The sequence below is a fragment of the Bidens hawaiensis genome, unplaced genomic scaffold (genome assembly GCF_021521415.1).
Source record: "Bidens hawaiensis isolate Kalapana, Puna unplaced genomic scaffold, B.hawaiensis_p1.1 tig00033472_1, whole genome shotgun sequence".
NCBI classification, from domain to species: domain Eukaryota; kingdom Viridiplantae; phylum Streptophyta; class Magnoliopsida; order Asterales; family Asteraceae; genus Bidens; species Bidens hawaiensis.
The window spans coordinates 145,710-173,617 of NW_027495726.1; the positions used below are offsets into that span (position 1 = coordinate 145,710).

The following is a 27,908-nucleotide window of genomic DNA, read 5'->3' on the forward strand; positions in this document are numbered from 1 at the left end:
AAACAAACGAGTTAGGTTCGTTTGATGAGTGTGAATCTTGTATTCAAGGCAAGATGACCAAAGAGCCTTTCAAAGGTACAAATGAAAGGGCTAAGGATTTGTTAGGTATCATACATACGGATGTATGCGGACCTTTCAAGCCAACTAGTAGGAATAGTGAAAGGTACTTCATTACCTTTACTGACGATTTTAGTCGATATGGGTATGTTTATCTAATGAAACACAAACATGAAGCCTTTGAAATGTTCAAAGAATTTCAAAATGAAGTACAAAATCAGCTCAACCGAACAATCAAGGTACTCCGCTCCGATAGAGGAGGCGAATACCTAAGTGATGCTTTTCAAAGTCATCTTAGAGATTGTGGAATTATTTCACAGCTCACTCCTCCTGGAACTCCTCAACATAACGGAATATCCGAGAGGAGGAATCGAACACTGTTGGACATGGTTCGATCAATGATGGCACGAAGCTCACTACCGCCATCATTTTGGGGATATGCGCTACTCACAGCGGCTCGTATTTTGAATATGGCCCCGACCAAAAAGGTGGATCGAATACCCTATGAAGTGTGGCATGGAAAGGTTCCATCCTTTTCATATTTAAGGGTATGGGGATGCATAGTTTATGTTAAACGTGACACCCCAAATAAGCTTGAGGCTCGATCCATCAGGTGTGTCTTCATAGGATACCCAAAGGATGATATAGGATATATATTCTATGATCCTAGTGAACAAAAAGTGTTTGTTTCACGCAAAGGATACTTCTTAGAAACTAGGTTCCTTATGGAAGGACCTAGTGAAAAGAGAGTGGAACTTGAAGAGGTTCAAGAATCACTGGATGATACACAGTTGGTCGATACTAGCTTTCAACACGAGGATGTTGAAGATGATCAAATGGTTGATCATACGCACGTTGCTCGCAGATCTAGTAGGGTTAGTCAACCTCCCAAGAGATATGGATTTCTTGTGGATGATTGCTACTTGATTGATTCGGATGAACCGATCTCCTACAAAGATGCTATGTCACAACCTGATTGTGACAAATGGCTTGAAGCCATGAGCGCCGAGATGCAATCCATGCACGATAACCAAGTTTGGGAATTGGTTGATCGTCCACTTAACTCCAAACTGGTTGGATGTAAGTGGGTCTTCAAAAAGAAGACCGATATGCATGGAAATTTAGATACTTACAAAGCTCGACTTGTCGCAAAAGGTTTCACGCAAACTCAAGGGATTGATTATGATGAAACCTTCTCGCCAGTCGCGATGCTTAAGTCGATCAGGATATTGTTTGCCATTGCAGCTCATTTTGATTATGAGATATGGCAAATGGATGTCAAGACCGCTTTTCTAAATGGATATCTTGAGGAAGATGTCCATATGGTTCAGCCTGAAGGTTTTGTCGATCCATCTAATCCTGATAAAGTTTGTAAGTTAAGGAAATCAATCTACGGATTGAAACAAGCATCACGGATGTGGAATCATCGTTTTAATGAAGAAATCAAAGCGTTTGGTTTCGTCCAAAACGGTGATGAGGCATGTGTGTATAAATGGGCTAGTGGGAGTATAATCATTTTCCTTATTTTGTATGTCGATGATATACTTTTATTTGGAAATGATATACCAAGTATGGAAAACGTTAAAACGTGGTTAAGTAGTCGTTTCTCAATTAAGGATCTTGGAGAAGCGACATATATCTTGGGAATAAAAGTCTATAGGGATAGACAAAGGAAATTGATCGGACTCAATCAAAGTGCGTACATTGATAAAATCCTAAAGAGGTTTAGGATGGAAAACTCTAAGAAAGGTTTGGTGCCTATTCCTAGAGGAACCGTATTAAGCTCATCCCAAAGTCCTAGCTCTAAGGAAGAGCAGGATAGGATGAAGCATGTTCCTTATGCTTCGGCAATAGGATCTATTATGTATGCAATGATGTGCACTAGACCGGATGTCTCGTATGCTTTAAGCATAACAAGTAGATACCAGCACAACCCAGGTGACAGTCATTGGATGGCTGTCAAGAATATATTAAAATATCTTAGAAGGACTAAGGATATGTTTTTAATATATGGGTCTGGTGAGGAGGAACTCGTCGTAAAGGGTTACGTGGATGCGAGTTTCCAAACTGACCGAGATGATTCTCGGTCACAGTCGGGATATGTCTTCATTTTGAATGGAGGCGCTGTCTCTTGGAAGAGTTCGAAGCAGGATGTTGTCGCGTTATCCACTACAGAATCTGAGTACATCGCCGCTTCAATGGCAGCCCAAGAGGCTGCATGGATGAAAAAGTTCATCATGGATCTAGGGATTATCTCTTCCATTCAGGAGCCCCTAGAGATATTCTGTGACAATGAGGGTGCTATTGCACAGATCAAGGAGCCTCGTGCTCATCAGAAAACGAGGCACATTGAGCGCAGATTCAACTACATAAGGGATGAAGTTGAAAAGAGAAAGATATGTATTCATAAAGTTCATACCGATCAAAATATTGCGGACCCACTCACGAAGCTCCTCGATAGGCCAAAACATGAGGGTCATGTTTGTGCATTAGGACTTCGGTATTCTAGTGAGTGGATTTAATCTGTATTTAGTGTTTGTATAAGAACGAATGTAATGGGTATCTCATGAAATTAATTATGTTTTAATTATTCAATGAGTTATGTTCTATATTTGCATGTTTAATCCATGAATGACTTATGTTGTTCTAAACGTCCGTAGTCGATCATGCTTGTGGGAACAAGTATGAAGGTAAGACTATTATGAACCCGGATTGGTTGATATTCATGTGATGAATATAAGGCATAGGTTTGCCACCAAGGTTCATAGATATTTGTGGGATACAAATATTGGACATGATCCGCTCTCAAGGATCACTGCATGGAGTTAGTGCAACTGATCATAAGTAATCCTTGAGTAAAGGCGAGTATCATTGTGTCCTTTGACCTGAGATGCATATTGGATCTGACTTTTCATCAAGTCTGATAACTTGACTCTCTTCTTTGTTTTTCGGTAACACGATGACGTAAAAGAAAGAGCTCAGATATCATACGAGATGTCAACAAGGATGTATGCAGTCAAGATGGGATTTGTTCCTCTTATGTGTTGAGAGTTTAGATGTCTAAGGCCTGTTAAGTTAAATCAATGAGAGAATGATCAATCTGTGTCTCTTCGATTTGACAGGACATCTAGTAACAAAGGGATGTAATGAGAAGACTTACCTATATCATATCAAGTATGGACTTGAAGGGGATGATGTTATTGAATGGCACTTAGTCAAACACACTAGGGGTGGTGACCTGTTGTTAGGCGGTATTCACCATTAGCATTAACTTCCTATGAGTCTCGTGCAAGTGGGAGATTGTTGGAATATCGTATGCCCGAGACACATAATTAAGTTAATGTGGCTAGTCATGTTTGATCCAAGTCGGGTCATACCCAATAACGAGTTAGACACACACCAATTATGTATTTGTTAAGATAAGATCTATAAGACAAATACAGAACACGACACTTTCAGAAAATCGGGTTTCTGAATAATTACTTGAAAGTATTAAATAATTAATTGGTTAATTTATTTATTCAAATAATTATTATTGGAATAATTATTTAACTATGTATTCTTTTATAAAATGGTTTATAAAAGATGGGGTGTTTATATATTTTATAAAGTATAAAATATATAAAATAAAATAAAAAAAAAAAAAAAAAAACAATATTGGGGCCGGTTTTGGGTGGGCCCCACACCCCACTAATTTGGTCAAATTATTAACATGCAAAGGGTAGAGTGTGGACTTGTATAAACTCCATACCTCTTGTATGCATGTGACTTAACAATGATCATTTTATATATATAACTTTCAAGTAATCAAAAAGAGAACACAACTCCTTTCTTTCTTTCTCTCTAGCTCACGGCCAAAAGAAGAAAGAGTTTGGGTCTCGTTTTTTTTTTTTCGTGTTCAAGCTCCCTAGCATAGCTCGGTGCGTGTTGGAGGCTCGGGGTATATTCCGTTTGAGGGTTTTCCTTTGAAAGTCTAGCATTCACATCATCATCTTCTTCAACATCCACTAAACTCTTAAAGGGTTAAGATTGTAAGTGTTTATATGCTTTGATAGTTTAGTTATTCCCGTATCATTTGATCCTTGCTTCGGGTTTCTAGTAAATAGATTATTGGTAATCTTGCAATGAATAAACTAGGTTGTTCATATGTTTAGTTTGTCTATCACGTTTCCGCATTTATTATAACTAGTTAAACGGTTAACTAAGTTTGTAATTTCCATAGAAACCCAACACATACTGGTTCACTGCTTGGTCATAAGCAGCTTCAGTATCTACGTCATATAGAGGGAAGTTGGAAGGCGGGATGCCCTTCTCAACAAACCCTAGACCAATCAGGAAGCCAGCCTTTTCCCCATCCTCATGAGAAGCGTTGAGGGCTGCGCTCATGGCATCGTCATAAGATGTGTTCGTAAGAACCCGATGCACAACCTACAAAACAGAAGTATATCAAAAACTCTTCTAAGTGTAAGGAAAAGCGTAAAGAAGTTATGAAGCTGCACATACCTGCGACAACGCTTCTCGTAGAAGCCATTCCTTGGTAACCAGAGCCTCCCGGAGGGCAGCTTGAGCTTCATCACGGGCGCGTTCGGCTTCGTTTTTAGTAAGGTTGGCAAGCAACACATCTTTAGCTGCAGCCTCTTCAACGCCCTTCAGCTTACGCTCAGTGTGGTCAAGCATGCCCCTCTGGTCCAAGATCTCTTGGAGCTTCTTGGCGTCTTCCATGGCCAAGGCATCATGAGCCTGCTGGAGCCTCTCGAGTTTGGCTTTAAGTTCCTCATTCTCGGTGCGTAGAGGCTCAGCAACAGCTTCAGCCTTGGTGGCCCTCTCAGTTGCGTTCCGGGCAGTTTCCTTAGCCAACCGAAGCTGTTCGTTAACAGCTTGGGTAGCCTTGGAACGGGCCTCTAGCCGGGCCTGAACTTCAACCTCGAGGGCCTTGAAGGCCTTCTCCTTTTCCGCAGCAACGGCGGCGAGCCTCTTATTCTCCTCCCGGATAGCCCGCGCCTGAGCCACCTCCAGGCTACGCGCCGTCTTTAACTTGTCGTTTTCACGACAAAGCAGCTCGACGTGCGGCTGCATCCGGGCAAGGAGAATTCTAAGCTCATTGGTTAGCCTACCCTCCTGGTAGCTAGCCATTGCCTCCCCCAACGCACCGCTTGGGGCGGCGTGGCGCGCCCATTCGACGCAATCCGCAGCAGTCCGGAGGGTCGTTCCCCGGCGGATACTCCACCGAGGAGCGTACACCTCGTTGGAATCACGAACTGCAATAAAACAAAAAACAGTTAAGAGAAAAAAAATGATAAATGGGATATAAGGCCAAGATAACCCCACGCACCTGTAGGGTCGACAACAGTCCGATAGCCACCAAACCCATCACCTGAACCTAAGGGATATCCATCCAAAAGGTCAAGGAGACGGGAAGGAGGCAAAGATTGGCTAGACGCCACAACCCCGAACATACCTGAAGGACCGGCCGCGGTCGCCGGCGCCGGAGGAGGCATGGTGGAGGCCGCCGCGGTAGAAACCAACGGAGGTGAACTCACAACCGTGGCAGTCCCCGCGGAAGAACCCGCAGAAGAAACCACCGCCGGCTCAGTGAAGGATTCCGTGAAGATGGCACTGACAGCCGGCGGGGATGATGTTACAGTTGGAACAGTTGCCTCAACGGGATGAGCAACTGAACCAATACTGCAAACAGGCGTAGCCGCCTGGGTCATCGCCTCGGGTAGGTTGACCAAACCTACCGTCATGGGTCCAGAAACGCTCCTCCCCGCTCCACTCTGGAATGCGGTAGCATCCACGCCTACACGAAGACAAGATATATAAGTATAATGGCGGAAAGATGTGCAGTTAAAGCAAATGAAATTTATACTTACGAGTTCTCTTGAGCTTGAAGGATCGGATAGGCAGGGACGAACCCGATGGAGCCGGCCTCTTCACGCCGGTCACCGTCGTCGTACTAGGCTGCCCGGAGGTGACAGCTATCTCAACCTCCGGAACAGTGGTCTCACCACCACCAGGGTTCCCCGCCGCCTCCTCGCTTTCGGTCTCCGAGTCAGACCGGTTCCCCTGATCGGCAGTGGAGGCAACCTTCGCCTTGCCCTTCCCGCCAGCAGCCTTCTTCCTCGCGAAGAAAGGACCATCTGCGGATTCCTCATCAGAAGACAATTAGAGGAATTCCAGCAGAGGTTTGAGCATTGAGAGGGCGAGGGTTAAATAATCCCTTACCTGGCCGCGTGGCGCTCAGAATTTCTTGGTCTGGCCGGTAGGCCTCCACAAACCGATCCGCCGTTTGCTCAAGGATGGGCAACTCGTTCTCGTCAAGAGCACGAGTACCAAACCGAGCGGGACCACCACTCTCCCGCGGCTGCAGAAGAGACTGCAAGTTGTTTCCCTCTGAAAATAAAAAGAAAGAAATGGTTAGAACAAAAACCTTAAATTAGCGGATAATATGAAGCATACCGTAAGGGATAGAGTTCAAACCGTATTCGAGGACGATGGGAATCTGTGGCACCTCTGCCCCAGCAACTTTCCACACCCGGCTCATGCCGTGCATCACCATCCCAAACTCCGCAAAGCGGTAAACCGGAGTCTGGATCCGGGAGATCTTGGAAAACCATTCCGCCTCCTGGTAGTTGGAGGCGTGAAGGCTGGGGAGTGCTCTCCCGTTCTTGAATGTCATCGCAATAGGGACGACACGGGCAGAGATGTAGAAGAACTCCCGCTTCCAAGACCGAAGACTGCGCTCGGTAGCACAGATCTTCAAACCCTTGATCCGGGTGACCAAGGTGTACCAGCCTTGGATGCACCTCCAGGAGTAGAAGGTCATCAGGCGGTCGACATGGGGCTCCACACCAAGAATGAGGCACACCCATTCAAAATGGCGGATCTTGGCGATCGCCATTGGGTGTACCTCCGTCAGGTGCACACCGTGTCTCTCCAAAACACGGTATACAAACTTCGTCAATGGGAACCTGAGATTCCCATAGACGAAGAATGCAGCATATACCCATATCTTGCCTTTGGGGGCATCGTACACCGTCTGATGAGACGCAGGAAACTCAGGCTCGACAGGCTTGAGCATGAACTTCCTGACGATGTACTGATAGAGGTCGACGGGAAGAGCACACTGGCACTCGCCAGCAGTACTCTTATCGTCCTTGTCAGAAGTGGACGATGGGTTCTCGATATACACGTCGGACTCTTCGGCGGTGACTTCTGGATCATGACTAGAAGACATGTTTTAGATGTAAAGAACGATTTCACGAGAATGCTCGACGGAAAGTTAGAGTATTCGCCGGAAATCGCCTAGAAGAAGAAGAGAGAAGTGAAAGTGTGGATTAAGATGAACCCTCTCCCCCTTTATATACTCATCGCAATGAATGCGATGAATTTAACGCGGAAGAGAGAGGAAATCGCAAGTGCAATGAAACTATGACACGTGGAAAAAGCAAGCTGGCAACAACTGTTGACAGGACGCGCGCCGTAAACTTCGCACCCACGCGCCCGAAAACTCGCGCCCACGCGCCTGAAAAAGCGTCTGGAACGACCATATACTGTCACGTCGCCATAACTTCCTGCACGTTCTGAAACTGTCAGAAGAAACCGTCGGACGACACTAACGTCCCTTCAACAGTTTGGACTGTTCTTATCCATTCACCAACTCTTCGAATTTCAAAATAAAAAAAATATACAAAAAGATTCAAATATTCAAAAATAAGAGGGAATATACCCCCTTACCTTGGTGCCCAAGAAACCGTAAGACAAGTGCGGGTACAGTGTCAAGGCGAAACCCTTCACATACCTAGCACCTGCAGGGAATGGAAGCCAAGAATACCTTGGAAGTAAAGAAACTATAAGACGAGTGCGGGTACAGTGTCGAGGCGAAACCCTTCACATACTTAGCACTTGCAGGGAATTGAAACCAAGAAGGATCTTCTGGACCGTGCTTGCGGAAAGAGAAATAGCACCTCCGCATAGCGGGAAAGTTGAGAACTAGCTTGTTTGAAACTTCAAGGCGGAGTTGGTGGTTTAACATAACTGATCACTATGTCCGAAACTACCAAAACCTCGTGAAGAATCTATACAAGTGAAACTTAACGCTCCCGATGTGCGAAGGGGTTAAACACCTACCCGCATCACAACCAAAGATCAGGCAGAAAAGTCGGGAATTTCTGCGAGTGACATTAGGAAAACCGCGGGAAGAATCCCCACGGAAAACCTTAAAACTAAAAAGCCTTTCCAAAACCCCTTGCTTAAGTCCAAAAGTTCACCTCACTTATTAACAATTCATGAGAAGAACATTGGACTGGGGGGACTTGAAGAGGTAGGTCCCAGCAGAGCCTAGTTGGACCCGCAAGACTCACCTTGAAGAGGAACGTCTGCGCAAGGACCAACTGGTTCCGCAGGACCAACCATGCTCAGAGATGAAGACCTTACGCGCAGTACGCCAGCTGTTCCAGCAGGAAAAGCCTCCCAATGGTGAAGTACCCCGCCTGTTCCCGCAGTTGCGGATACAAGCCATCAGGGAAGGCTACCCGCACTAATAGCAAGGCTACACGCACAAGGCACTAACTCTCAATAATTCAGTGTCACCTGAAGAAGGAATGAGCAAGGCGGGAATACTCCCGCCCAAATGAGCCAATCCGTACGCTTCTGGAAGATCTTTTGTACTATACCTGCCAAGGTATGGACAAAATAGACAAGATCTGACCAAAGCAGCCCATGAACCAATCACAGGGTGACAGCTCACCGACAACAGTACGAGGAGCACGCTCTAGTACAAAATGTCACTATCAGCCGCTGCCTACTTACCAACCCTTGTCGGGGCACGTACATAGCCTGCAGTTGGTGGAAAAGGAATAGTACACAGCCGGCGGAAAAGGAATAGTACACAGCCGGCCATGTCACTACCAGCCGCTGCCTACCCACCAACTACCAGCATGGCACGTGCGTAGCCCACAGTTGGTAGAAAAGGAATATTATACAGCTGGTTGTACCTGCTTGGAAACCTACCTTCGGCTATAAATACTCCAACACCTTGGAACGGTATCATGATCTTGTATCTTATCTTCACTAGCTATTTCTCTTAATATACACTTATATTCAGAACAATCTAGTCTGATTCTCACGCCGGAGGGTGGTCACAAGGAGGAACCCCCCCTTCTCAGTGACAAGCTCACGGTGTCTGTTTTGCAGGTCATCTGAAGAATAACCATCTTTGCCGGAACTAACCCTCGTGGGAAACATCTATTTAACCCCCAGATTATCCGTAATCTGCCCGGGGTCACTTAGTGTTTCTTCAATTAGTTATTGTGTAGAAAACATGAATATGAATACAATTGTTGTTTTAGCAGTGTGTGTTCTGTCAATGACATGTTTTGTTCAAGGCAACAATGGTGGCTGCATTGATGCTCATGCTACCTTCTATGGTGGTGGTGATGCTTCTGGCACTATGGGTAACAACTAAACTCTTTTTATGTTTTAACATATTATTGTTTTATAAGTTTACATAACATGAAAGTGTTTAATATCAGGCGGGGCTTGTGGTTATGGGAACTTATATAGTCAAGGGTATGGTACAAACACAGCAGCATTAAGTACAGCACTATTCAACAATGGCATGAGTTGTGGAGCTTGCTTTGAAATCAAGTGTGCAGGTGACCAAAAACAGTGTCACCCTGGTTCTATAACAGTCACTGCAACTAACTTTTGTCCTCCAAATAATGCTTTACCTAACAATGATGGAGGATGGTGTAACCCTCCACAACATCATTTTGATCTTTCTCAACCTGTGTTTTAGCAGATTGCTCAGTATAAAGCTGGAATTGTTCCTGTCCATTACAGAAGGTAGTAACTTTGTTCAAATATAATTTAAAAAAAAAGCACAATATTGGTTTAAGTAATGCACTCCAATGCTTTTAGTGATATTTGACAAAATTAGCATGTAGCTATTATATAAAAAAAACATCTAAACGGTTATAATGAAGTGGCAGGTAAAATGATAACAAGTTGTGTCGCAACCCCTTTTGAATAGCAAATCCAATCCAAAATGAAACTGAATAGAAACTGAAATAACCAGAAAACCAAACCACAACAAAAACCAATGCTTTTTGTTTTAGGTTTTATTTTAAATAATTTTTAATAAATATGCAACTAAAATATTTTATTTTGTAGATTTCATTTTTTATTTTAAATAGATTTGAATCCGGGGAATCCCTCGATAGGTGGACCGCTAGGAGCTCCGTCTGTCCGGACTTGTGGCCGGCTCGGGCTACCTTTAGCCAATGGGGGGCCGCGTACAGAGTTCCCGGCGTTACTTAGTTGGTCGTTCAAAAAAATATATATATATTTTAGCATAAATGTATAATAATCAACAAGTTATTAATTAGCAAAATGATTTAGGCTCATATTTATTACTTTGGGGCAAAAAAATATTTTCGGTCCATAATTTTGAAGCTTAAAATGGCAAAAACAAAAAAAAAACGAACCCAAAAGCGAAAAAACAAAACGTAACGGTTTTCAAAAGTTCAAAAAACCCGGTTTTTGGGTTGGCTTTTAGCCTAAAACTGAACCGTGCATACCCCTAATATTTGTGAACAATTAACTAAATCTTGTTCGTGTTTTTGTCAGTGTACCATGTATGAAGAAAGGTGGGATCAGGTTCACGGTTAACGGACACACATACTTCAATTTGGTGCTGATAACAAACGTAGGAGGAGCCGGGGATGTAACCGCAGTGGCAATCAAAGGTTCAAAAACCGGATGGGTACCGATGTCAAGAAACTGGGGTCAAAACTAGCAGAGCAACTCGAATCTCGACGGTCAAGCTCTGTCATTCAAAGTGACAACGAGTGATGGACGCACTGTGATCTGCAACAACGCAGTCCCCGCCCGTTGGTCGTTCGGGCAGACGTTCACTGGTGGACAATTCACTTAAGACATTTCATCAAACACCTGGCGTGCACCCATTAAAAGAGCTCGTGTTTTTGTGAGCTCGGGTGGTTTATGGTTTATGTTGTCGTAGTTGTGTGTGGTTTAGTTAAATTAGTTTAGAATTTAGGGTTGCCGGGTTATCCTTCTCTTCCGTTTTTATGACGGGGAGAGATGGAATACGGCAACAATATTTAGGGTTTATGGTTTAGGGTTTAGACCATGAAATTGAAAGCTACGGGCTTCATTTCACTATCGAAGTTAGTGTAAAAAACGGCAGCTTTTTTAGCAGCTGACGAGTGAGTCAGCAGAGTGTTAATGGGTGGCATGCCACACCGCTTGTTTGTCTGTATTTGATAATCAATGATGTCTGCAAACTGTTTTATTGTGAAATCTCACTACCTTTTACTGTGATATAAAACGGACACGTATCTTGGCTTATTGTCTATTTATTGTATGCGGGTACTCTAATGCACTTAACGTAGTGATAACATTGTACAAGTGCTGATGCGTCGTGTACAGGTTGTATGATTACCGAACTGTATGTGCACTACGGTTTTGTTATCAACTAGGGTGCGTGATGCGTGGCTACACGGGGTAAAGATGCATATGTTACCTGGTGTATCGATTGTTTAATATAGAATTTAACATGCACGATGCTAAAAATTATCAGTTAATACGGTTAAGTCAACATGTCTAAAAGTATTAAGATAATAAGCGTATAATTATAAAATCATCGGTTTAATTATTGAACTTTGAATTATCAAGCTTATAATTAGTTTAATATATTTTGAAAATAAGCATAGAAGAACAAATATTTGTTAAAAATGAAAAAAAAAAACATTTTTTAAACTTTGAGAGCCATATGATAACTTTATTAAAGTTCCTAAAGCCAAGCTAAGCTAACGTGGAGGGAAAGGCCCCGGAGCAAGGCAAAAATCGAGCATCGAAGTGAGCATATAAGAAGAAGTGCTTAAAACTAAGTAAAAGGACGACCACCTTCAACATGAATTACTTTCTGGAAGTAGGCTATGCCGCCAGAAATGTAAATAATTTAAAAAAAATTGGTAAAATAAAACAAGTCAATATTGTGGCCGATAAATGCAAATATTATTAGGTATAATGATAATGATATTATCACAAAAATAAAGTTAATAACATTTATTATTGATAACTAGTTGTATGAAGTTCAAATTATTTGAACACAATTAACATTTGATCCGCTTATGGATTAACTTAATTAATTTTATAGTCAGTTAAACTCTAATTACTCCAAGTTTAACAAGCAGACATCTATTTATTTGACTATAAATAATTAAAAAGTGGATTTGATCTTTATTTACTCAATTTTAACCTATCCATTTATCTTCTAATTTTATCAATTTCATAGTCAATTGAACTCTTAATACTCTTTAAATGTAACAAGTAGACATCTATTTGACTATAAACACCTAAAAGTGAATTTAAACTTTATTTTCTCAATTTTAACCCAAATCCGGCATTCTTTTCAAAATCCATCCAATTTAGTTTGGTCACCTTTTCATATGCATTTTTAAAACATACACTCATTTATGAAAATATAATCGATAATTTGAAACAATCTTTTGTCAACCACACCAATCAATTCATAAAATTAACAATTTAGGACAAGTTAGTCAAAATCATCATTTTAGATTGAATTTTGAATTATCAACCAAAACAACTTAAAGATGATTATAATCATTCCCATCAATTCGTGATTGTCACACAGTTTTAAACAAGGTCTCATTTACATCATTTTTTTTAATCAAAATCCATCAAAAACTTATATAACCATTTCTTGTTTAACCTATTTAAACAGAAAAAAAATAATAATAATCAAGTTTTATGTAAACTTGGATTGCAAAGAGGCCCCATTAGTATATTTTCCTAGTACAATAAAATTGGGCCCTTCAGATGTTATTAGTAGCCCCAAATTGCATATTCAATCAGGCATTTCTAGCTATTAATTTATTTATCTTGTTTTGGCTTGTTCATATTGTATTTTGCATCTCTTTGTTAACTATTAGTGGTTTACTAGTAATGATTATAATTGAAATATTGAGAAGCTTTGTGAGGCAATTTCCTTCATCTGGTATTCTGGTTGACACCTACATGAAACTGAGATTAGACACTTCGACACTCTTACGTTTATGTGCTATTATTATTTTTTGTACTTGATCCATTCTGACTTACTCATTCTAACCTGAACCATTTGTAGGCCCCGCTGACAAATAAAAATTCTTGCATATACACTAGTACAAAAAACACTAAATAAAGCGGTTTGTGAAAACTTTTTAAGACGGTTTTGATGAGAACCGTCATATTTGAGATTTAAACCGATTTTTTAAATTAAATAATTTATCGAAACGTGGTTAAAGACTACGCTGGCTTTTAAGACAGTAAGCCTATCGCCTTGTTTGATTAAAAAACGTCTTATTAGCTCTTGTTTTTTGTACTAGTGATAGTTTGCAAAAAGAAACAAAAATATAAAATATATCTAGGTTTTTGTTATTATTATGAATCGAGGAGCCGTTAAATTATTTAAACGTGATTACGTTGGTTCATCTTGCAAACTCGATCGTCCTTGCATAGCCTGCAAAATCCTGTTCTAAGCGGTTAGCCCATTTCGACTTTAAAACATTGCAAATAAGAAAGTAAATAATAATTTCAAAGTGTATGTTCTATACTAAGATACATGTAGCTTGCAAGTTACAAGACACTTGTGTCCAACAAGACCAGGGTAATAGATTTCCTAGATATGGTACCAAGATAAGGATAAGAGCTATCTCTTTTAATTGGTCATATCTCCCAATCAAACCCAATATAACAATACCAGACCCGAGTGTCCATAACATTAGCCACAAAGAATACTAGTCCTACAAAAAGGACACAAAACATCACATATCTTGCACTCATCCCACCCAAGAATAATAATATGACCACCCTCACACAAGCTTCTGCCACCATTCTCGTGCCATGCAACTCGAGGTCCACCTTCCTCTCCGGCTCATCGGGAAAATTGAACCGAACATTAGCCGTTAAAACAGCCACTTATTCGTCAATTTCTTTCAAAGTTGAAGCCAAGAAAGGTGAATGGCTACCTGGCTTAGCCTCACCTTGTTACCTTAATGGAAGGTAATGGTCCGAGCTATACAAACACCACTGACAATCTGACATATCATCTAGACACCACTAACGTGTCATATGGGTCATATGATAAAAAAATGGTCATACGGCCATCGGAAGATCTTAGTGTGGGCCAAGGACGGTCATGGCCCACCCAACTTTTTCGTTCATCAGTGTAATTGTTTCTCAAAAAATCAAAAAATAATAGTTATACGTATTGAGTTTGGCCCATCCAAATTATTGTTCAAAATCCTCCGGCCCACCCATATTATGTGTTCAAGATCTGCCACTGCATACGACCCATGTGGCAGATTTTGGTGTGCACACATTATTTAATAACCTTTGGTCATGATACGGCCGACATCATTTTTTTTTCTGTTATGGAATGTTTTTCCGTTGTATAATATAATCAATCATTGCATTGAAATAACAAGGTAAACGGGCAACAAACTGCGTCTTTAACCCTTTTACGTAGCAACACTAAATCTTTTAAAAATCACGTTCTATATCTTGGTGTCATAACATTACCATGCATTAAATATACGTTTGCATGCAATCATGTAGGTGATAATGGGTTTGATCCTCTGGGTTTAGCAGAGGATCCCGAAAACTTAAAATGGTTTGTTCAAGCCGAGCTTGTGAACGGTCGTTGGACAATGTTGGGCGTTGCCGGAATGTTGTTGCCCGAGGTTTTAACAAGTGCAGGCTTACTCAATGTCCCCAAGTGGTATGACGCAGGAAAGTCCGAATATTTTGCATCGTCTTCAACTTAGTTCGTGATCGAGTTCATCTTGTTCCACTACGTAGAGATCAGAAGGTGGCAAGATATTAAGAACCCGGGTAGCGTGAATCAAGATCCGATCTTTAAAAGCTATAGTTTGCCACCAAATGAAGTTGGGTACCCTGGTGGCATTTTTAATCCTCTGAATTTTGCACCCGCAACTGAAGCTAAAGAAAAAGAAATTGCCAATGGTATGATTCGATCCCACACTAATTACATTACACAATACTACATATGGTCTGGCATCTAATTCCCCAACATTTCAAACAATGATTCAGATAGATTAGACAGCCGTTTTGACCAAAAGTTTTCAAAGTTAATTTGACTGTTTATTGTATCAAACAACGGTTGTCTTGACCAATAATTTTCGAAGTTTGACCCCGATGGTGAGATGACCGTCCGAAAACTTTTTAAATGGTGTGCTGACCAATAATTTTAAAAGTTTGACATTTTTTTATGAAAACAGTCGTCCAAGTGTTTGTGAACTCCTATTTGACTTTTTATAAGTAATTTGTAACATATTATGTACTATCAGTTAATTATATAAAATAATATAATAAGAATAATTACAAAAGAAATCTACTTTATTAATTAATTATAAAATATAGTTAATTATATCTAATATGAGTATTGATAATTATCATTAACGAGTAACATTGTATGTTACATACAGGGAGACTAGCAATGTTGGCGTTCTTGGGGTTCATTGTGCAGCACAATGTAACCGGAAAGGGGCCGTTTGATAACCTTTTGCAACATTTGTCGGATCCATGGCACAACACCATTGTTCAAACGCTTTCCGGGAACTAAAGATGTAAGAAGGTATAATGAAAGAAAACTCTTTTGAATGTAGAGAGGAAATGAAATCATTGTTCAATTTTTAGTTTTAACTTAATTGTCATCATTCTTTTTTGATAAAGAAGTTATACAGGAGTTTTTTTGTTCATGCTTTGTGGCCAATTCATGACTGAATTCTGTAAAATAATTGGAATTTTAAGGAATTGTAATCTATAAAAAAATTATTATAGGATGTGTTTGGTTAACCTTTAACGGTACCAGACACATATCACTAGGGGTGTGTATGGGTCAGTTTGGGGTGGTTTTTGGTCAAACCCATAACCACAACCGATATGTCAGTTAATGGATAATTGATGGTTATAGCGAATCGGTTATGGGTTGGTTAACCGTAACCAAGACAATGTAATTGAGCCTAAAAGTTTGGTACCAAATATTAAAAAACACGACATGACATAATCCAACGAAATATATATTCGATAGCATTAAAACCAAATATTAAATAAAAAACAACTTTATATAATCCATCAATTAAATTCAAGTTAATTCGATTAATAACATTGAACTGAAAACATAAAAATGGTACAATCTGACTATATGTTTAATGAAAATTAATCCAAAACATATTGTTGGTTAATTAAATGGGTTAGTTAGTTATGACGGGCTTGGAATTATCTTTAACCAAAACTGACTCATATTTGGCGGTTTTAAAAAAATTCATTAAACAGACCCATTGGTTACGACAGTTATCGGTTAAAATCAATTTAGTTATGGCAGTTATGGTTCGGTTAACAGTTATGACTGTTAAGTTACTCACCCCTGAATATCACAATCGAACATGAGTCCAGAAATGGAAACAATATTTAAGTGTTCTCAAAAACTATGAAAATCAAAGTAAAAAGTTATTGAAAGTTGAACATGAGTTAAAAAATAAGCTTATTATTTACATAATGTTTTTTATTTAATATAGTACGTGCTATATATCCTATCCACGAATGTTTATCTTACTCATTATGAGTTGGCTGTGATGGATGTCAATGGACGTGTTAAGTGTTAACCATGTTTAGCACGCCTTAAGTCATTGCATGATGACATGTTTATTTCATTCAATTATCTAAATTTAAATTTTTTATTAGATAATATAAATATACATATTACATAATCACTTTAAAGTACTTCCAATCCTCTCTATTGATCATGTTAGTATGTAAGAAGTGATGTAGTTGAAGTACTTATATTCCATATTAGATTACGCTAAACGGATAAAGACTGTTTACGAACTTTAAACTTCATATTTCAAATATTGACGAAAACAATCGACTTGTTAGACATAAATCATTTTCACACGTACTTTTCTCTTCACGACTTAGAAAGACGTATAAGTTGTGCCTAACTTTTTCCTACTTATAAAGGTAAAGATGTTCACACTTAGCAACCAACTTCTTAACATAAGACCAAAGGTAGCACAACTTCACAAAACCTTATACTTTTACAAGTGTTACATTTAGCTAAGTTGTCAATATTTAAAATCAAACACGAGCTACATGTCGTGGATGGATGATAGCTTCGAAAATAATATCTTTAATATAACGAGTCACATACATACTCTTAGAGCAGTTAAAATTGATGATTTTATGTGTTCCGGTGATGAATCATGAGCCATGACTAAATTATCTTTGTAGCTAAACATATTGAGAACACATGTATGTACTAGGTACACAAACACCGCTTTTAAACATGAACATACACGATATACTTGTTACAACAAGCATATACAAAAAACTTATGAAATCGAACAAAACAAGGTTTCGAACTTTATACAAAAACATCTTCAACAACCTTCAAAAAATCTCTAAACATGATCTTACCATCTTTGTCAGCATCATACCCACCAATCATTCGTCCACAGTCGCTTTCAGATATATGTAAAAAACCCATATCATGAAGCACATTTTGCAACTCTTTTGCATCGATATATCCATCGTTGTTCTTATCAAACACACTAAACGCTTGTTTGACTTCATCTAAGCTAGGTTCATCATCAACAAACAAACCGACCATATCCTCCAACACGATAGTTTCCCGTTGGTCATCAGGATCCCAAAACATTCCTAATCGTTGCATCATAGTCTTTGGATTCACACCCAATGACTTTTTCTTACCCGGGCCATTCTCCACACCGTCACACGTCCTAACACGAGTTTCTTCGTTTGTTGGATCAGCCGCAACGCAAGTGGTGGCTCGTGTAGTGAAGATAAACTGAAAAAGAGGACTAACGAAAAGCGAATACAAGTCATGTAAAAAGATAAACCATTCTATACACATGTAGGATACAATCAAATACATGAAAATCATTGTGTTAGTTTCTACTATTCTACATTTGTTAGTATGGATACAAGATGAACTATTAGTGTGGTGGATTCGTTGCATTTGTAGAAACGAAATTGGAAATTTTGTGGAAAATGTGTAGAACTAATATTCATATATTCCAATGAAGTTGTTAGAATTAAGAAAGTGACACAATGTTTAATTTTCACAACAAACTATTCAAGGTGAGCTTCCTGGCAATATCATGAGCATTAAATTACAATAAAATTCCGTCCATGAATCTACTTTTTAAAAGTCTATTCACATCAAACCACAAAGGCACAAAACATACTATGGAATTAAATAAAAATTGATTTCAGCTTTGTATTATGCTATAGTTTCTGAAATCTTTAGTAGTTACAAAAATAAGAGGAATAATCATATTGCTAATGTCACCAATATGAAGTTGATTACTATGATATAACCCGTGTAATATATGGGTGGTTAAAAACTGCAAAAAAAAATTTTTAATAATATACATAATAATATATTTTATGAATTTATAAGATATAAATAATAATAAATAAAATTTTATAATTCAAAAATATCTATAACCTCATTTCATTAATACAACATTTAAAGTTATATTTTTTATTTTGTTAGTAATTATATAAATGGTAATTTTATTAGTTAGCATTCTAATTGGCTACTCTAGTTGAATGGCATGTGAAAGAATGATTTTGTTTAAATAGTATAGGTGGATATATAACATAAAAAAACAATTTAATAAACCAATATCTAATATTATATAGTCTAAGTATTCATCGAAGGTATAAAATTGCAAAGAAAAAATATAATGATAAATGATAACGAGTATCCGGAAATATTAATGATAATGTGAAGTATTACGTAAGAAAGATAAGAATAGTATAGTATAAAAAATTATAAGTGTTGTGTGTATTGAAGTTGATTGAAAACATGGTGTGTATTAAATGCTTTTAGTATGGTTATTGAGGTTGTATTTATAGTGTCTCAAAGGTTATCAATGACATTTAATACGATTACTGTTCATGATCAATTCTGATACGGGGTGTGTTTTACTTTCCTAAACTGTGCTTCGTTCTCATGGTCTTGTTTGGGTAATGCTTAACTAGAAAGCTAACTTGTGCCTGTCTTCTTGGGACTTGGTGTGTCACAACGATCAAATAGCTAGATCCCATATTATGCTAATCTAGATGATGGGAGTTCTAAGCCCGGAGCTGTTGTAACCTCTGGATTCCTGATAACATATGATTGGTCCGTATGCTAACTCAACTGGTGCTTTGGGGTTGTTCGGAGTTTGGGCACGCATCAATTGAATTCGGATCTATCATCCATCATCAATAATAAATAAATTGTATTGAATGGGTATATACCTTGTAATCTATTGCGTCATTACTTTGTTACTTTGTCAAGTAACGTATATAGAAATTCCTATTATCAAACATCTAAGATAAAACTATTGATTTTCCAAATTATGTTAAGCATATCTTAATTTTATATTTGAATTGAGATCTACCAACATGTTTAGGACATGTTTAAACCATTTGTTATAATCATTCAGCCCATTTAGCACATTTACTACCAGTTTATAGACCCTCGGCACACCATTTGACTTGTTTAGACTTTAGATAAAAAGGTTAACCATGTTTGACGAGTCGCGTCTGAGTTTCATGATTTAAAGTACACATGAATTGTGATATATTGATGTCTTCACATAAATAACTATATGAATCGTGTTTTGTTTAACCATTCAACCCGCTAATGCGACAAAATTAAGGCGTCTATATCAAATTAGGGCAACTTGTATCCCATGATGTCAACTAAAAGAAAGTCTTTATTATGGTAGTGTTACACATAAGTTGAAATATCTTTGTTTTTATATACACAAGTGTAACGATCCTTATCGCTTAAGAACTTTCAAACATTTTACGATTTCTTGTAAGGCAGAAAACCTACCATTTGTACACTTTGAAAGCATTGATCTAATCTTAAACGTGTTACAAATGTCATTAGACAAAGCAATCCAACCTAAATCTAAATATTTTAGGATTAAAGGTTTGAATTTGTACTTACAACTTTACAAGAGAGGAAAGGAAATGGTATATGACAAAATAGGTTAACTAACATTTTCAAGAAATTTGTAGGAAATGAATGCCCTTATAAAGTTTTCTGTTTTGTCGTATCTTATCATTATTCAATACAATGTGTTTGGACCTTAAGCCATTTTTAATCTTTATTTCATATAAAGTTTTCTCTTCTTTCTTTCTAAAAGTTTACAAAAGTTTAATTATACATGCTATTAAAAGGCTAATTGCGCATAACAAACATAATAACATGTTTATATCAATGTTAAAAAAACATCAACACAAATTTGGTAACCAAATTGAACCATCAGGGCCGACAATAGTATATGGCAGGGTAGTCGACGGTCACAGATCCGACATCCCGCTAAGCCCGAAATTTTTATTTTTTTAAATTATATGTAATTTTATGAAAAACAATATGTATAATCAATGTTTCAATACAACTACATAACTACTAGCCTGGTCTAGTGGTAAAGAGGTATGGCTTCTACCTAAAAGGTTGTGGGCTCTAGTCTTATTTGAGACATTTTTAAGCTTATTTTTATACAAAGGTTTTTTACACAACTCAAATCATAAACAAGTAAACTCATTTAAAATTAAATTGTTTAAGTCCCAAAAAATTTTCGCCTTTGGCCCCGGCCTTGCGAACCATTGACATTGACTATTATCGATAAACCAAATCAAATAAAACATTGTGTTCGTTCGTTTGCATTTGTGACGCGTTCACGAACACATTCATTTCCTTAATGAACGAAAGTTGGACAAGAAATTTTATTCAGTTAGGTGTATGCGAATTGTTCATTTACCTGATAACAAAATAAACGGACGAACATGAATAAAACCTTATTCGATTCGGTTCGTTTACAACCCCTACTTGGTTGATAGTTTGTGAAATTGACAAATGCCAGCAACTGAAATTTCATAACAAGTTACAAACATTTAATGATGTCCCTTTGATTATAGAACAAGTCAAAAGCAAGGCCGGTACCATACCAACCCCCCCCCCCACCCACCCACCCACCCCAGTCCACTACCAAGATCAAATTGAAATTCGAAACTATCACCTACAAAAAGAGTAACTTGTAAATAAAATATTTTTATTAAAGATTTATTATGTATATCTTTCTTTGACTGCACACAGATATTAAAAAGCTAGCAAGGTGTTAAGGACCATAGCTTAAATTGCATCAAAACTAGTTGGAGACCGGAGTTGTCCTAGGTGACGCGACGAGCATTTTGTACAGGTATATTGTTGGTGATTTAAGTGCCATCGTGACATTATACACCACACCAATTGTGTAAATGGCCAGCCCAACCATAGAGCATAGTCAACACTTTGTTTTGCCAACTCCGAAATTGCAGGAATATTGCTTAAGCATGTCCACCATCCAAAAAATTAGCATTTAGGGAGTTCACTGTGAAAGCTGGTAACTCCAGTGCATCACACAATAGTATTACATAAGTAATTTTTTTTCTCGATCATAGTTCCTAGCGAGTTGACTGTGAAAAAAGCTGGTAACATGTGTGCGGGGATGGTTAACAGCCGCTATCGAAACATATCACATGATCGTGCTGAGAATGTTGGTGCGTTGAGACATCAGCATTGTTCGAATATGTTTTTCTTTATAGAAATTATGTTCTTTGTTAGTCATTTTTTTGTGAATCAAATAATTATATAAAAGGTTACACATTCATATAACCAAAAAAAAGAAAGCTATAAAAATCATATAGGACTATACGAGTCGACTTGTATAGGTGCAGGTCAATATCATCAGACATCACCTGACACCCGTACGAGTCGTATGTATGTGATGTGGTGTATGAATAGCGAGTCAGGTTCGGTTGAGGTGGGCAACGGCTCTCCCGGGAAGGCCATAATTGTTAAAATATTATATATGTTTTATATATAAACTTATCTTAAACCAAAAGATTACATAATGACTCTTGTGTTCAATGTAAAGAGCGTTTGTCTATGAAAACAAAAGGTTTCCCTTGCCATGGTCCCGAAACAACTTTGAAGGGTTCTCACAAACGGCCTTATCCTGACGTATACATTAAATAAGACTAATGAAGAAACTTCATCACACTTTACAACCTTGATCTTGATCGATATTATGTACAGTACAAAACAAGTTACTCGTCTATATGAATATCAGACCATGTCAAAAATTACGTCGGTACCCCCACGCTAGCAACCCGCTAGGAGCACGAAACTACCAGGCAAAAAAACAATCTGCAACTGCAAACCAACTCAATACACTTAGTTATTATTGTGTGAATTCGTGAAATTAACTGCATGCTGATAACTTATACTTCGTAATATATTAGTCTCGTCCGCTTTTGTTTTCTTAGGATTATTATTATTATTATTATTATTATGATAATACTCTCTTAGCGAATTTGAAAGTCTAAAGTATTTAAAAGTTGTTACAAAAGTCGGTTGTTTTTTGCAATTTTAATCACCTAATCTATTTGTTTGAACAGAAACTTGTTCAACTTTTACTTTGCTTCTCTCTCTGATTATTATAATTTATGTTCATTAATTGACGAATCAACATCAAGGAATCACTTACTGCATTTTTATTGGTTTGAAAATGAGTTATTTTATTTGCTTACCTATTTGAAGTTTCCTTCACAATCTTGTACCATTTTTAGTTTGCTTGAGGAGAATGTGTTTTGAGCAACTTATGTTATTGGGATTTGTTTATATAAATTATATTCTGAATATATTTGTATCATGTTTATCAGTTTATGCCTTCTAATTGGACAAGATTGTTAAATCATATGATCATAGTATTTTGTAACTCTCATGTAACCTTAATGTCACGTGGTCATCTTTCGAAGTCCCGTGTGCAACCCCATTTTCCCAGGAGCCATTCAATCCGTTCCCGCTTATGATTAGGGCCTACTGGTTTCTTCTTGCCTTACCCTCATCAGGCTAGCGGCAACTACTTGCGACCAGTGTTGCGTTTGATGTGCAAGCAGATCTTGGCATGTACACAGTACACCTTCTTGTCCCGTTGAGGCCGTGCCCAAAGAAGTCATAGACTAGCCAAGAAAACCAAGCATTCAAGCACGAAAGATCATCAAACAGTTGGCCCGTGACATTATTGCCTAAGACATGGTGAAACCACATTTTAGAAATTCATGTTTGAAATTTTTGCAAGATTCGCAATGGAATCTTTTTAATCCTCGGTACGTTCATTGTTTTACATCAATAGCATTGTGTGATTGTTGTCTCTCTTATAGACTAATGTGCTAATGATGGCTTCTATGTAGGCAATGGTTAATCGATCCAAGGGAAATTGTACGTAGATGTCTAGAGCTGTTCTTCTTCAGAAAACCTCTTACTGCAGGGTTTCAGGTATGGTATTAAGTATTAACAAGTTAACAACTATAGTTTTCTTAATCGTTTACTCTAAAGCTATATTAACACATGCACTTCCCATTTTATGAAAAAACCACAGGGCATGACTTGCATCTTCTTTAAATGTCAGCCTATGATGATGCAGCATGCAATAATCCGGTGTCCTAGTATGTTCCTATTATGTCCTGTTGTTATAAACTTGTATATCTGGATAGAGAACTATTTTTGGTTTTGTTCTACTTTTTACCGTTCAAGCTACAACTTGATATTATTCATATTTGTGTTATGTGTTATCTTTGGGGTTAAGTAAAGAAGCAAAAAATCTTTTTATTACTTTTGTACTTCTTTTCCCTGCAAAAACTTGTCCAATTTTATGCTTATTATACTTTATAATGTAACTGTTTTTTCCTGCAAAAACTTGTCCAATATGTGCACTAGCACTTCCTTTACAACTTTACCTTTTTCTTTATATAAGCACATCTATTATAATGGATTACCTAAGAGTAGCACTAACTTTAGAAATCAATTACACAAGTGGAACTTTGACTTTTGTAGCTTTAGTGATTGAACCATAACCTGAATATTACCATTAACCATTGACCTTTATGCACTTGTGTTGATTTATGTCCACGTAGTCACAGGCTTCCAAAATTCCCAAGAATATGAACAAACAAAGATGCCATTTTTTTGCATTTATGCTACTTGAAAACCATCCACATGATAAATAACTTATAAGCATATATAATCTGATATTAACAATAATGTTACCATTTTTAGTGGCCTGTATCCATTGATTTAGCTCTCAACTTGTACAAAATTCCAAAGTGAAGTAAACACAACTTTTCCATAATTCTACAACGACGGACCCAATAATATGCGAGCTATTGATTCGCGGATTTACAGATCATTTAAAACCGTCACGTTAAATCTGGACCATTGAAACTCCACCACTACTTTATAGAAAGCAAAAAGGTAACCAATGCACATTACAAAAGATATAGATATACATAACAATATAACATTTTGGGTCCACTTAACAACTCATGTTAGACAGATAATGTGGCCACAATTTGTTCAGGACCTCAAAAATATCTTGATCTTTTTCATGGCTGTTTCTCTTGATTTTGATGTGCCCACAAAAAAAAAGATATAGTAATGGTCCTGTCCTATACATATTATTATTCTCACCTTAAAATCTTTGATTAACAAACTAATTGCAGACATTTTACAAAAATCTGAAGAGCTAAAACTATACAAAACAAACCACTACTTTACTATTTCTTACATTGTATTTACAGTAGGATCTAAGTTATACTCGATTTTACGCTCTTTCTTGAAAGTAAACCGATCTCGAAAGAGCAGCAGGATTCGCCTGTAACACGGGACTCGGTTCTGTGGCCGTGTTTTGTTTTTTATCGTTTCCTTTTGAGTGGAAGGCTTTGAATATATCACTTCGGTTACTGTGTTCGTTCTTGATTCCGAGTGTTGCCCATATCGAACTCTTGGCAGCTTCGTCTGGATCGTCTATTCTAAGCGTCTTTGGAATCAGAACCGTGTTCCTTTGTTTCTTCGAGTCTTCGTGTGATCCGTTTGGTGTTATTGGTTCGGTTGAGTGTTTTCCCAAGATTGAATCGGATGGACCGGAAGGTAACCAAGGGAGAGTGTTCCAGTAAGGCGAAGGGTACACTGGAATCGGATGGTACCCCGGAATTGGAATCGGAATAGGCGTGTTCCACGGGTTGTAAATCCAGTGAACTTGTGAATGGAATCCATTGTTGTTATTATTATTATTATTATTATCTTGTAGTTTCTCAACTACTGAACTGGAACTGGAATTTGAATTTGAATTGGAATTGCAGTCGTCTCGGTTCTGACCGAACGAAAGTACTTTAGGCAAAACACGGGTGGAATCAGGAGCGAACTCAATACTATTCACGGACTCAAACCCTTCTTGCGAAATAATGTACCGACAATTCAATAACGGGGTCTTTTTCTTCCTTCGACCTGCTCCGACAGCCATGTTTCTCATCGTGCCACCCGCGGTCCAGTATCTCTGACAGCTCTTGCAAAAATGACGTGGCTGGTTGATGTTTGAATTGTTAAAATAACAAAACTTTGTGTTCATACTGTCACAACGCGGACAAGGTAGAATCTTGTCCGGTTTCTTCAGACTTCCGGGCTGCATATTACCCAGTTCGCCTTCGGTTAACCGAGGATTCTCCGACATCACTTCGTCATCGATTGAAGGGGTTTTGGGATTGTTTTCCGATTCATCTTTTCTTTGATCCTGAATTTCACAACAGTAAATCAAAATTAGCCTCTTTTATTTTTTTTTCTCAAAACCCTAATTCTAAATCAAGATTAATTTTAAACATTAAAACTTGATCAAAATCAAAAACTGAAATCGACCCATTAATCCCTACCCAATTTCATGAACTGGGTTGCAATCAGTTTTTCAAAATTACCCTTTTTTTCTAAAAAAAACAAATTCAAGATTATTTTTCAACATTAAAACTTCATCAAAATCAAAAACTGAAATCGACCCATTAATCCCTAACCAATTTCATGAACTGGGTTGCTTTCAGTAAATCAAAATTAGCCTTTTTTTCTAAAAAAAAAAAAACAAATTCAAGATTATTTTTCAGCATTAAAACTTAATCAAAATCAAAAACTGAAATCGACCCATTAATCCTTGAACAATTTCATGAACTGGGTTGCAATCAGATCTGAAAAATAATTAAAAAAAAAAGTCATACATGTGGTGAAACCAGTGTGTGTGAAGAAGAACAAGCTTTATCAGGCTCTTCAGTGTTAACTTCCAGCAATCCAATCTTCTTTCCGAACAATATTATACCAGGATCCGTCATGTTGACAGGTGGTAGGCGGCGGATAAATAAGAAAGAAGAAGAAACTAAAAAGGTAGTATTTGATTGTAAAAATTTAAGTAAGAATAAACATTATGATATAGGGGGTGTAGAGGAAAGGTGGATGCCACATAAGCAGTGAAGGAGGCTTGTGAGCCACAAGTTTGTTGTGGCCTTGATACGTTGGCAAAATGGATTCTTTTGAAAGTGGGTGTGCCCATAGACTAAATGGGATAATAGCCTACACTTAGAAAGAAACTAAAAAGAAATAAAAAGAGAAAAAGGTATATAAAGATGATGCAACCATAAAGTACGATAGTATCCCATTTAGTAAGAACTTGTGGCTCACATTTAGTAAGAACCAATAAGTTTTAATTGTAGGTGTAAATTATAAATGAGTCGAGTTTGAGCTTCACTAGACTTGAGCTCGGCTTATTTGAGTTTTTGACCATAATGGTGTAGTTAGAAAATATATTTATCAATTTGGTGTAGTTTCAAAACTATTTACTAAAATAGGTATTTTCTTGAAATTTGTTTTTCTCTCTTTTATTTTAATTGGATAAGCCAAATTGCTACACTAAAATAATTTGAAATTTATAAATTTATTCATTAAAATCGATATTGACGGTTGGTCCCTCATCTTTAACCATATTATGTTTTTAATTTAACTTGTAAACTAACTTTCCACCCATGATTTTTAAACGACTATAGTCTTTTCATATGTTAATATTTTTATAAACAAATTGCACCATAAAAACGAGCATTTTATTCTCTTTAATTTGGATATGATATTGTTGTAATTTTTTTCATTTTAAATAAATTAATATGTTACGTAGGGGTGTTCAGTGTCGGTTTTGATGGTTTTAAGTTAAACTTGTGAGTCCAACCGTTAATATCGATTTTTGTCGTCCAAAACCAAACTCAACCAATGAAAGTTGAAACCGAATCATTACTAACGGACTGGTTCCATTTTGGTTTCATAGTTTAAACTTTAATAATAAATTTAATTTAAAATAATTAATAATTTATATGTACCATCAATTTTAACTAAAAACCAACATAATATGATACTTGAGATGATCATAATTAAAAAATGATAATTTTAACCACATAAATGGTAAATATTAATGGAAGATCTAGGACGTGAAATAATAACAAAGATTATAAAAGGAATCATATTGCAATTAGGTTAATTTACAGTCTTTTATGGTTTCATATGGCCGGTTGCCGATATAAACCGCGAACCAACCGTTCACTACGTTTTGAAAATTTTGAAACCGATCAACACACCAAAAGTAAAAAAGAAAAAAGAAGTCAAACTAATGACCGATTTAAACGATTTCAAGGTTTTATCCGAACCATAAACAGTTATATTTGTACGTGATTAACATGTTCAAACACCCGTTGCATCGCGCGAGCACCTATCTAGTCATTTAAAAATAAGTTTTTCTACTTGCATTCGTTACACTTAGAAAAGAAAAAAAAAGTTTTATATTATTTTAGATTTAATGTCCATTTTCGTCCATGTGGTTTGC

At 37.5% G+C, this 27,908-nt stretch overlaps 2 protein-coding genes and 2 pseudogenes across 4 annotated transcripts; 2 read left to right on the forward strand and 2 right to left on the reverse strand.

Moving 5' to 3' along the window:
• The first annotated feature begins 9,364 nt into the window (after nucleotides 1-9,364).
• On the forward strand, nucleotides 9,365-11,444 carry LOC143584840 (expansin-A15-like; annotated as a pseudogene). Its single transcript, XR_013144435.1, has 3 exons — nucleotides 9,365-9,512; nucleotides 9,591-9,903; nucleotides 10,687-11,444. The product of XR_013144435.1 is annotated as an expansin-A15-like (transcript).
• A 2,263-nt stretch (nucleotides 11,445-13,707) lies between these two features.
• On the forward strand, nucleotides 13,708-15,876 carry LOC143584841 (chlorophyll a-b binding protein P4, chloroplastic-like; annotated as a pseudogene). Its single transcript, XR_013144436.1, has 3 exons — nucleotides 13,708-14,142; nucleotides 14,690-15,105; nucleotides 15,588-15,876. The product of XR_013144436.1 is annotated as a chlorophyll a-b binding protein P4, chloroplastic-like (transcript).
• A 1,648-nt stretch (nucleotides 15,877-17,524) lies between these two features.
• Nucleotides 17,525-18,034, reverse strand: LOC143584829 (putative calcium-binding protein CML45). The gene has a single exon (XM_077066780.1). The coding sequence runs from the start codon at nucleotides 18,032-18,034 to the stop codon at nucleotides 17,525-17,527; it is 510 nt and encodes a 169-aa protein (XP_076922895.1).
• Nucleotides 18,035-24,672: 6,638 nt separating this feature from the next.
• Nucleotides 24,673-26,503, reverse strand: LOC143584842 (cyclic dof factor 1-like). The gene is made up of 2 exons (XM_077066789.1): nucleotides 26,266-26,503; nucleotides 24,673-25,796 (listed from the first exon to the last, which is right to left on the reverse strand). Exons 1-2 carry the CDS (start codon nucleotides 26,374-26,376, stop codon nucleotides 24,831-24,833), a joined length of 1,077 nt encoding a protein of 358 aa, XP_076922904.1. The 5' UTR covers nucleotides 26,377-26,503; the 3' UTR covers nucleotides 24,673-24,830.
• Nucleotides 26,504-27,908: the final 1,405 nt, after the last annotated feature.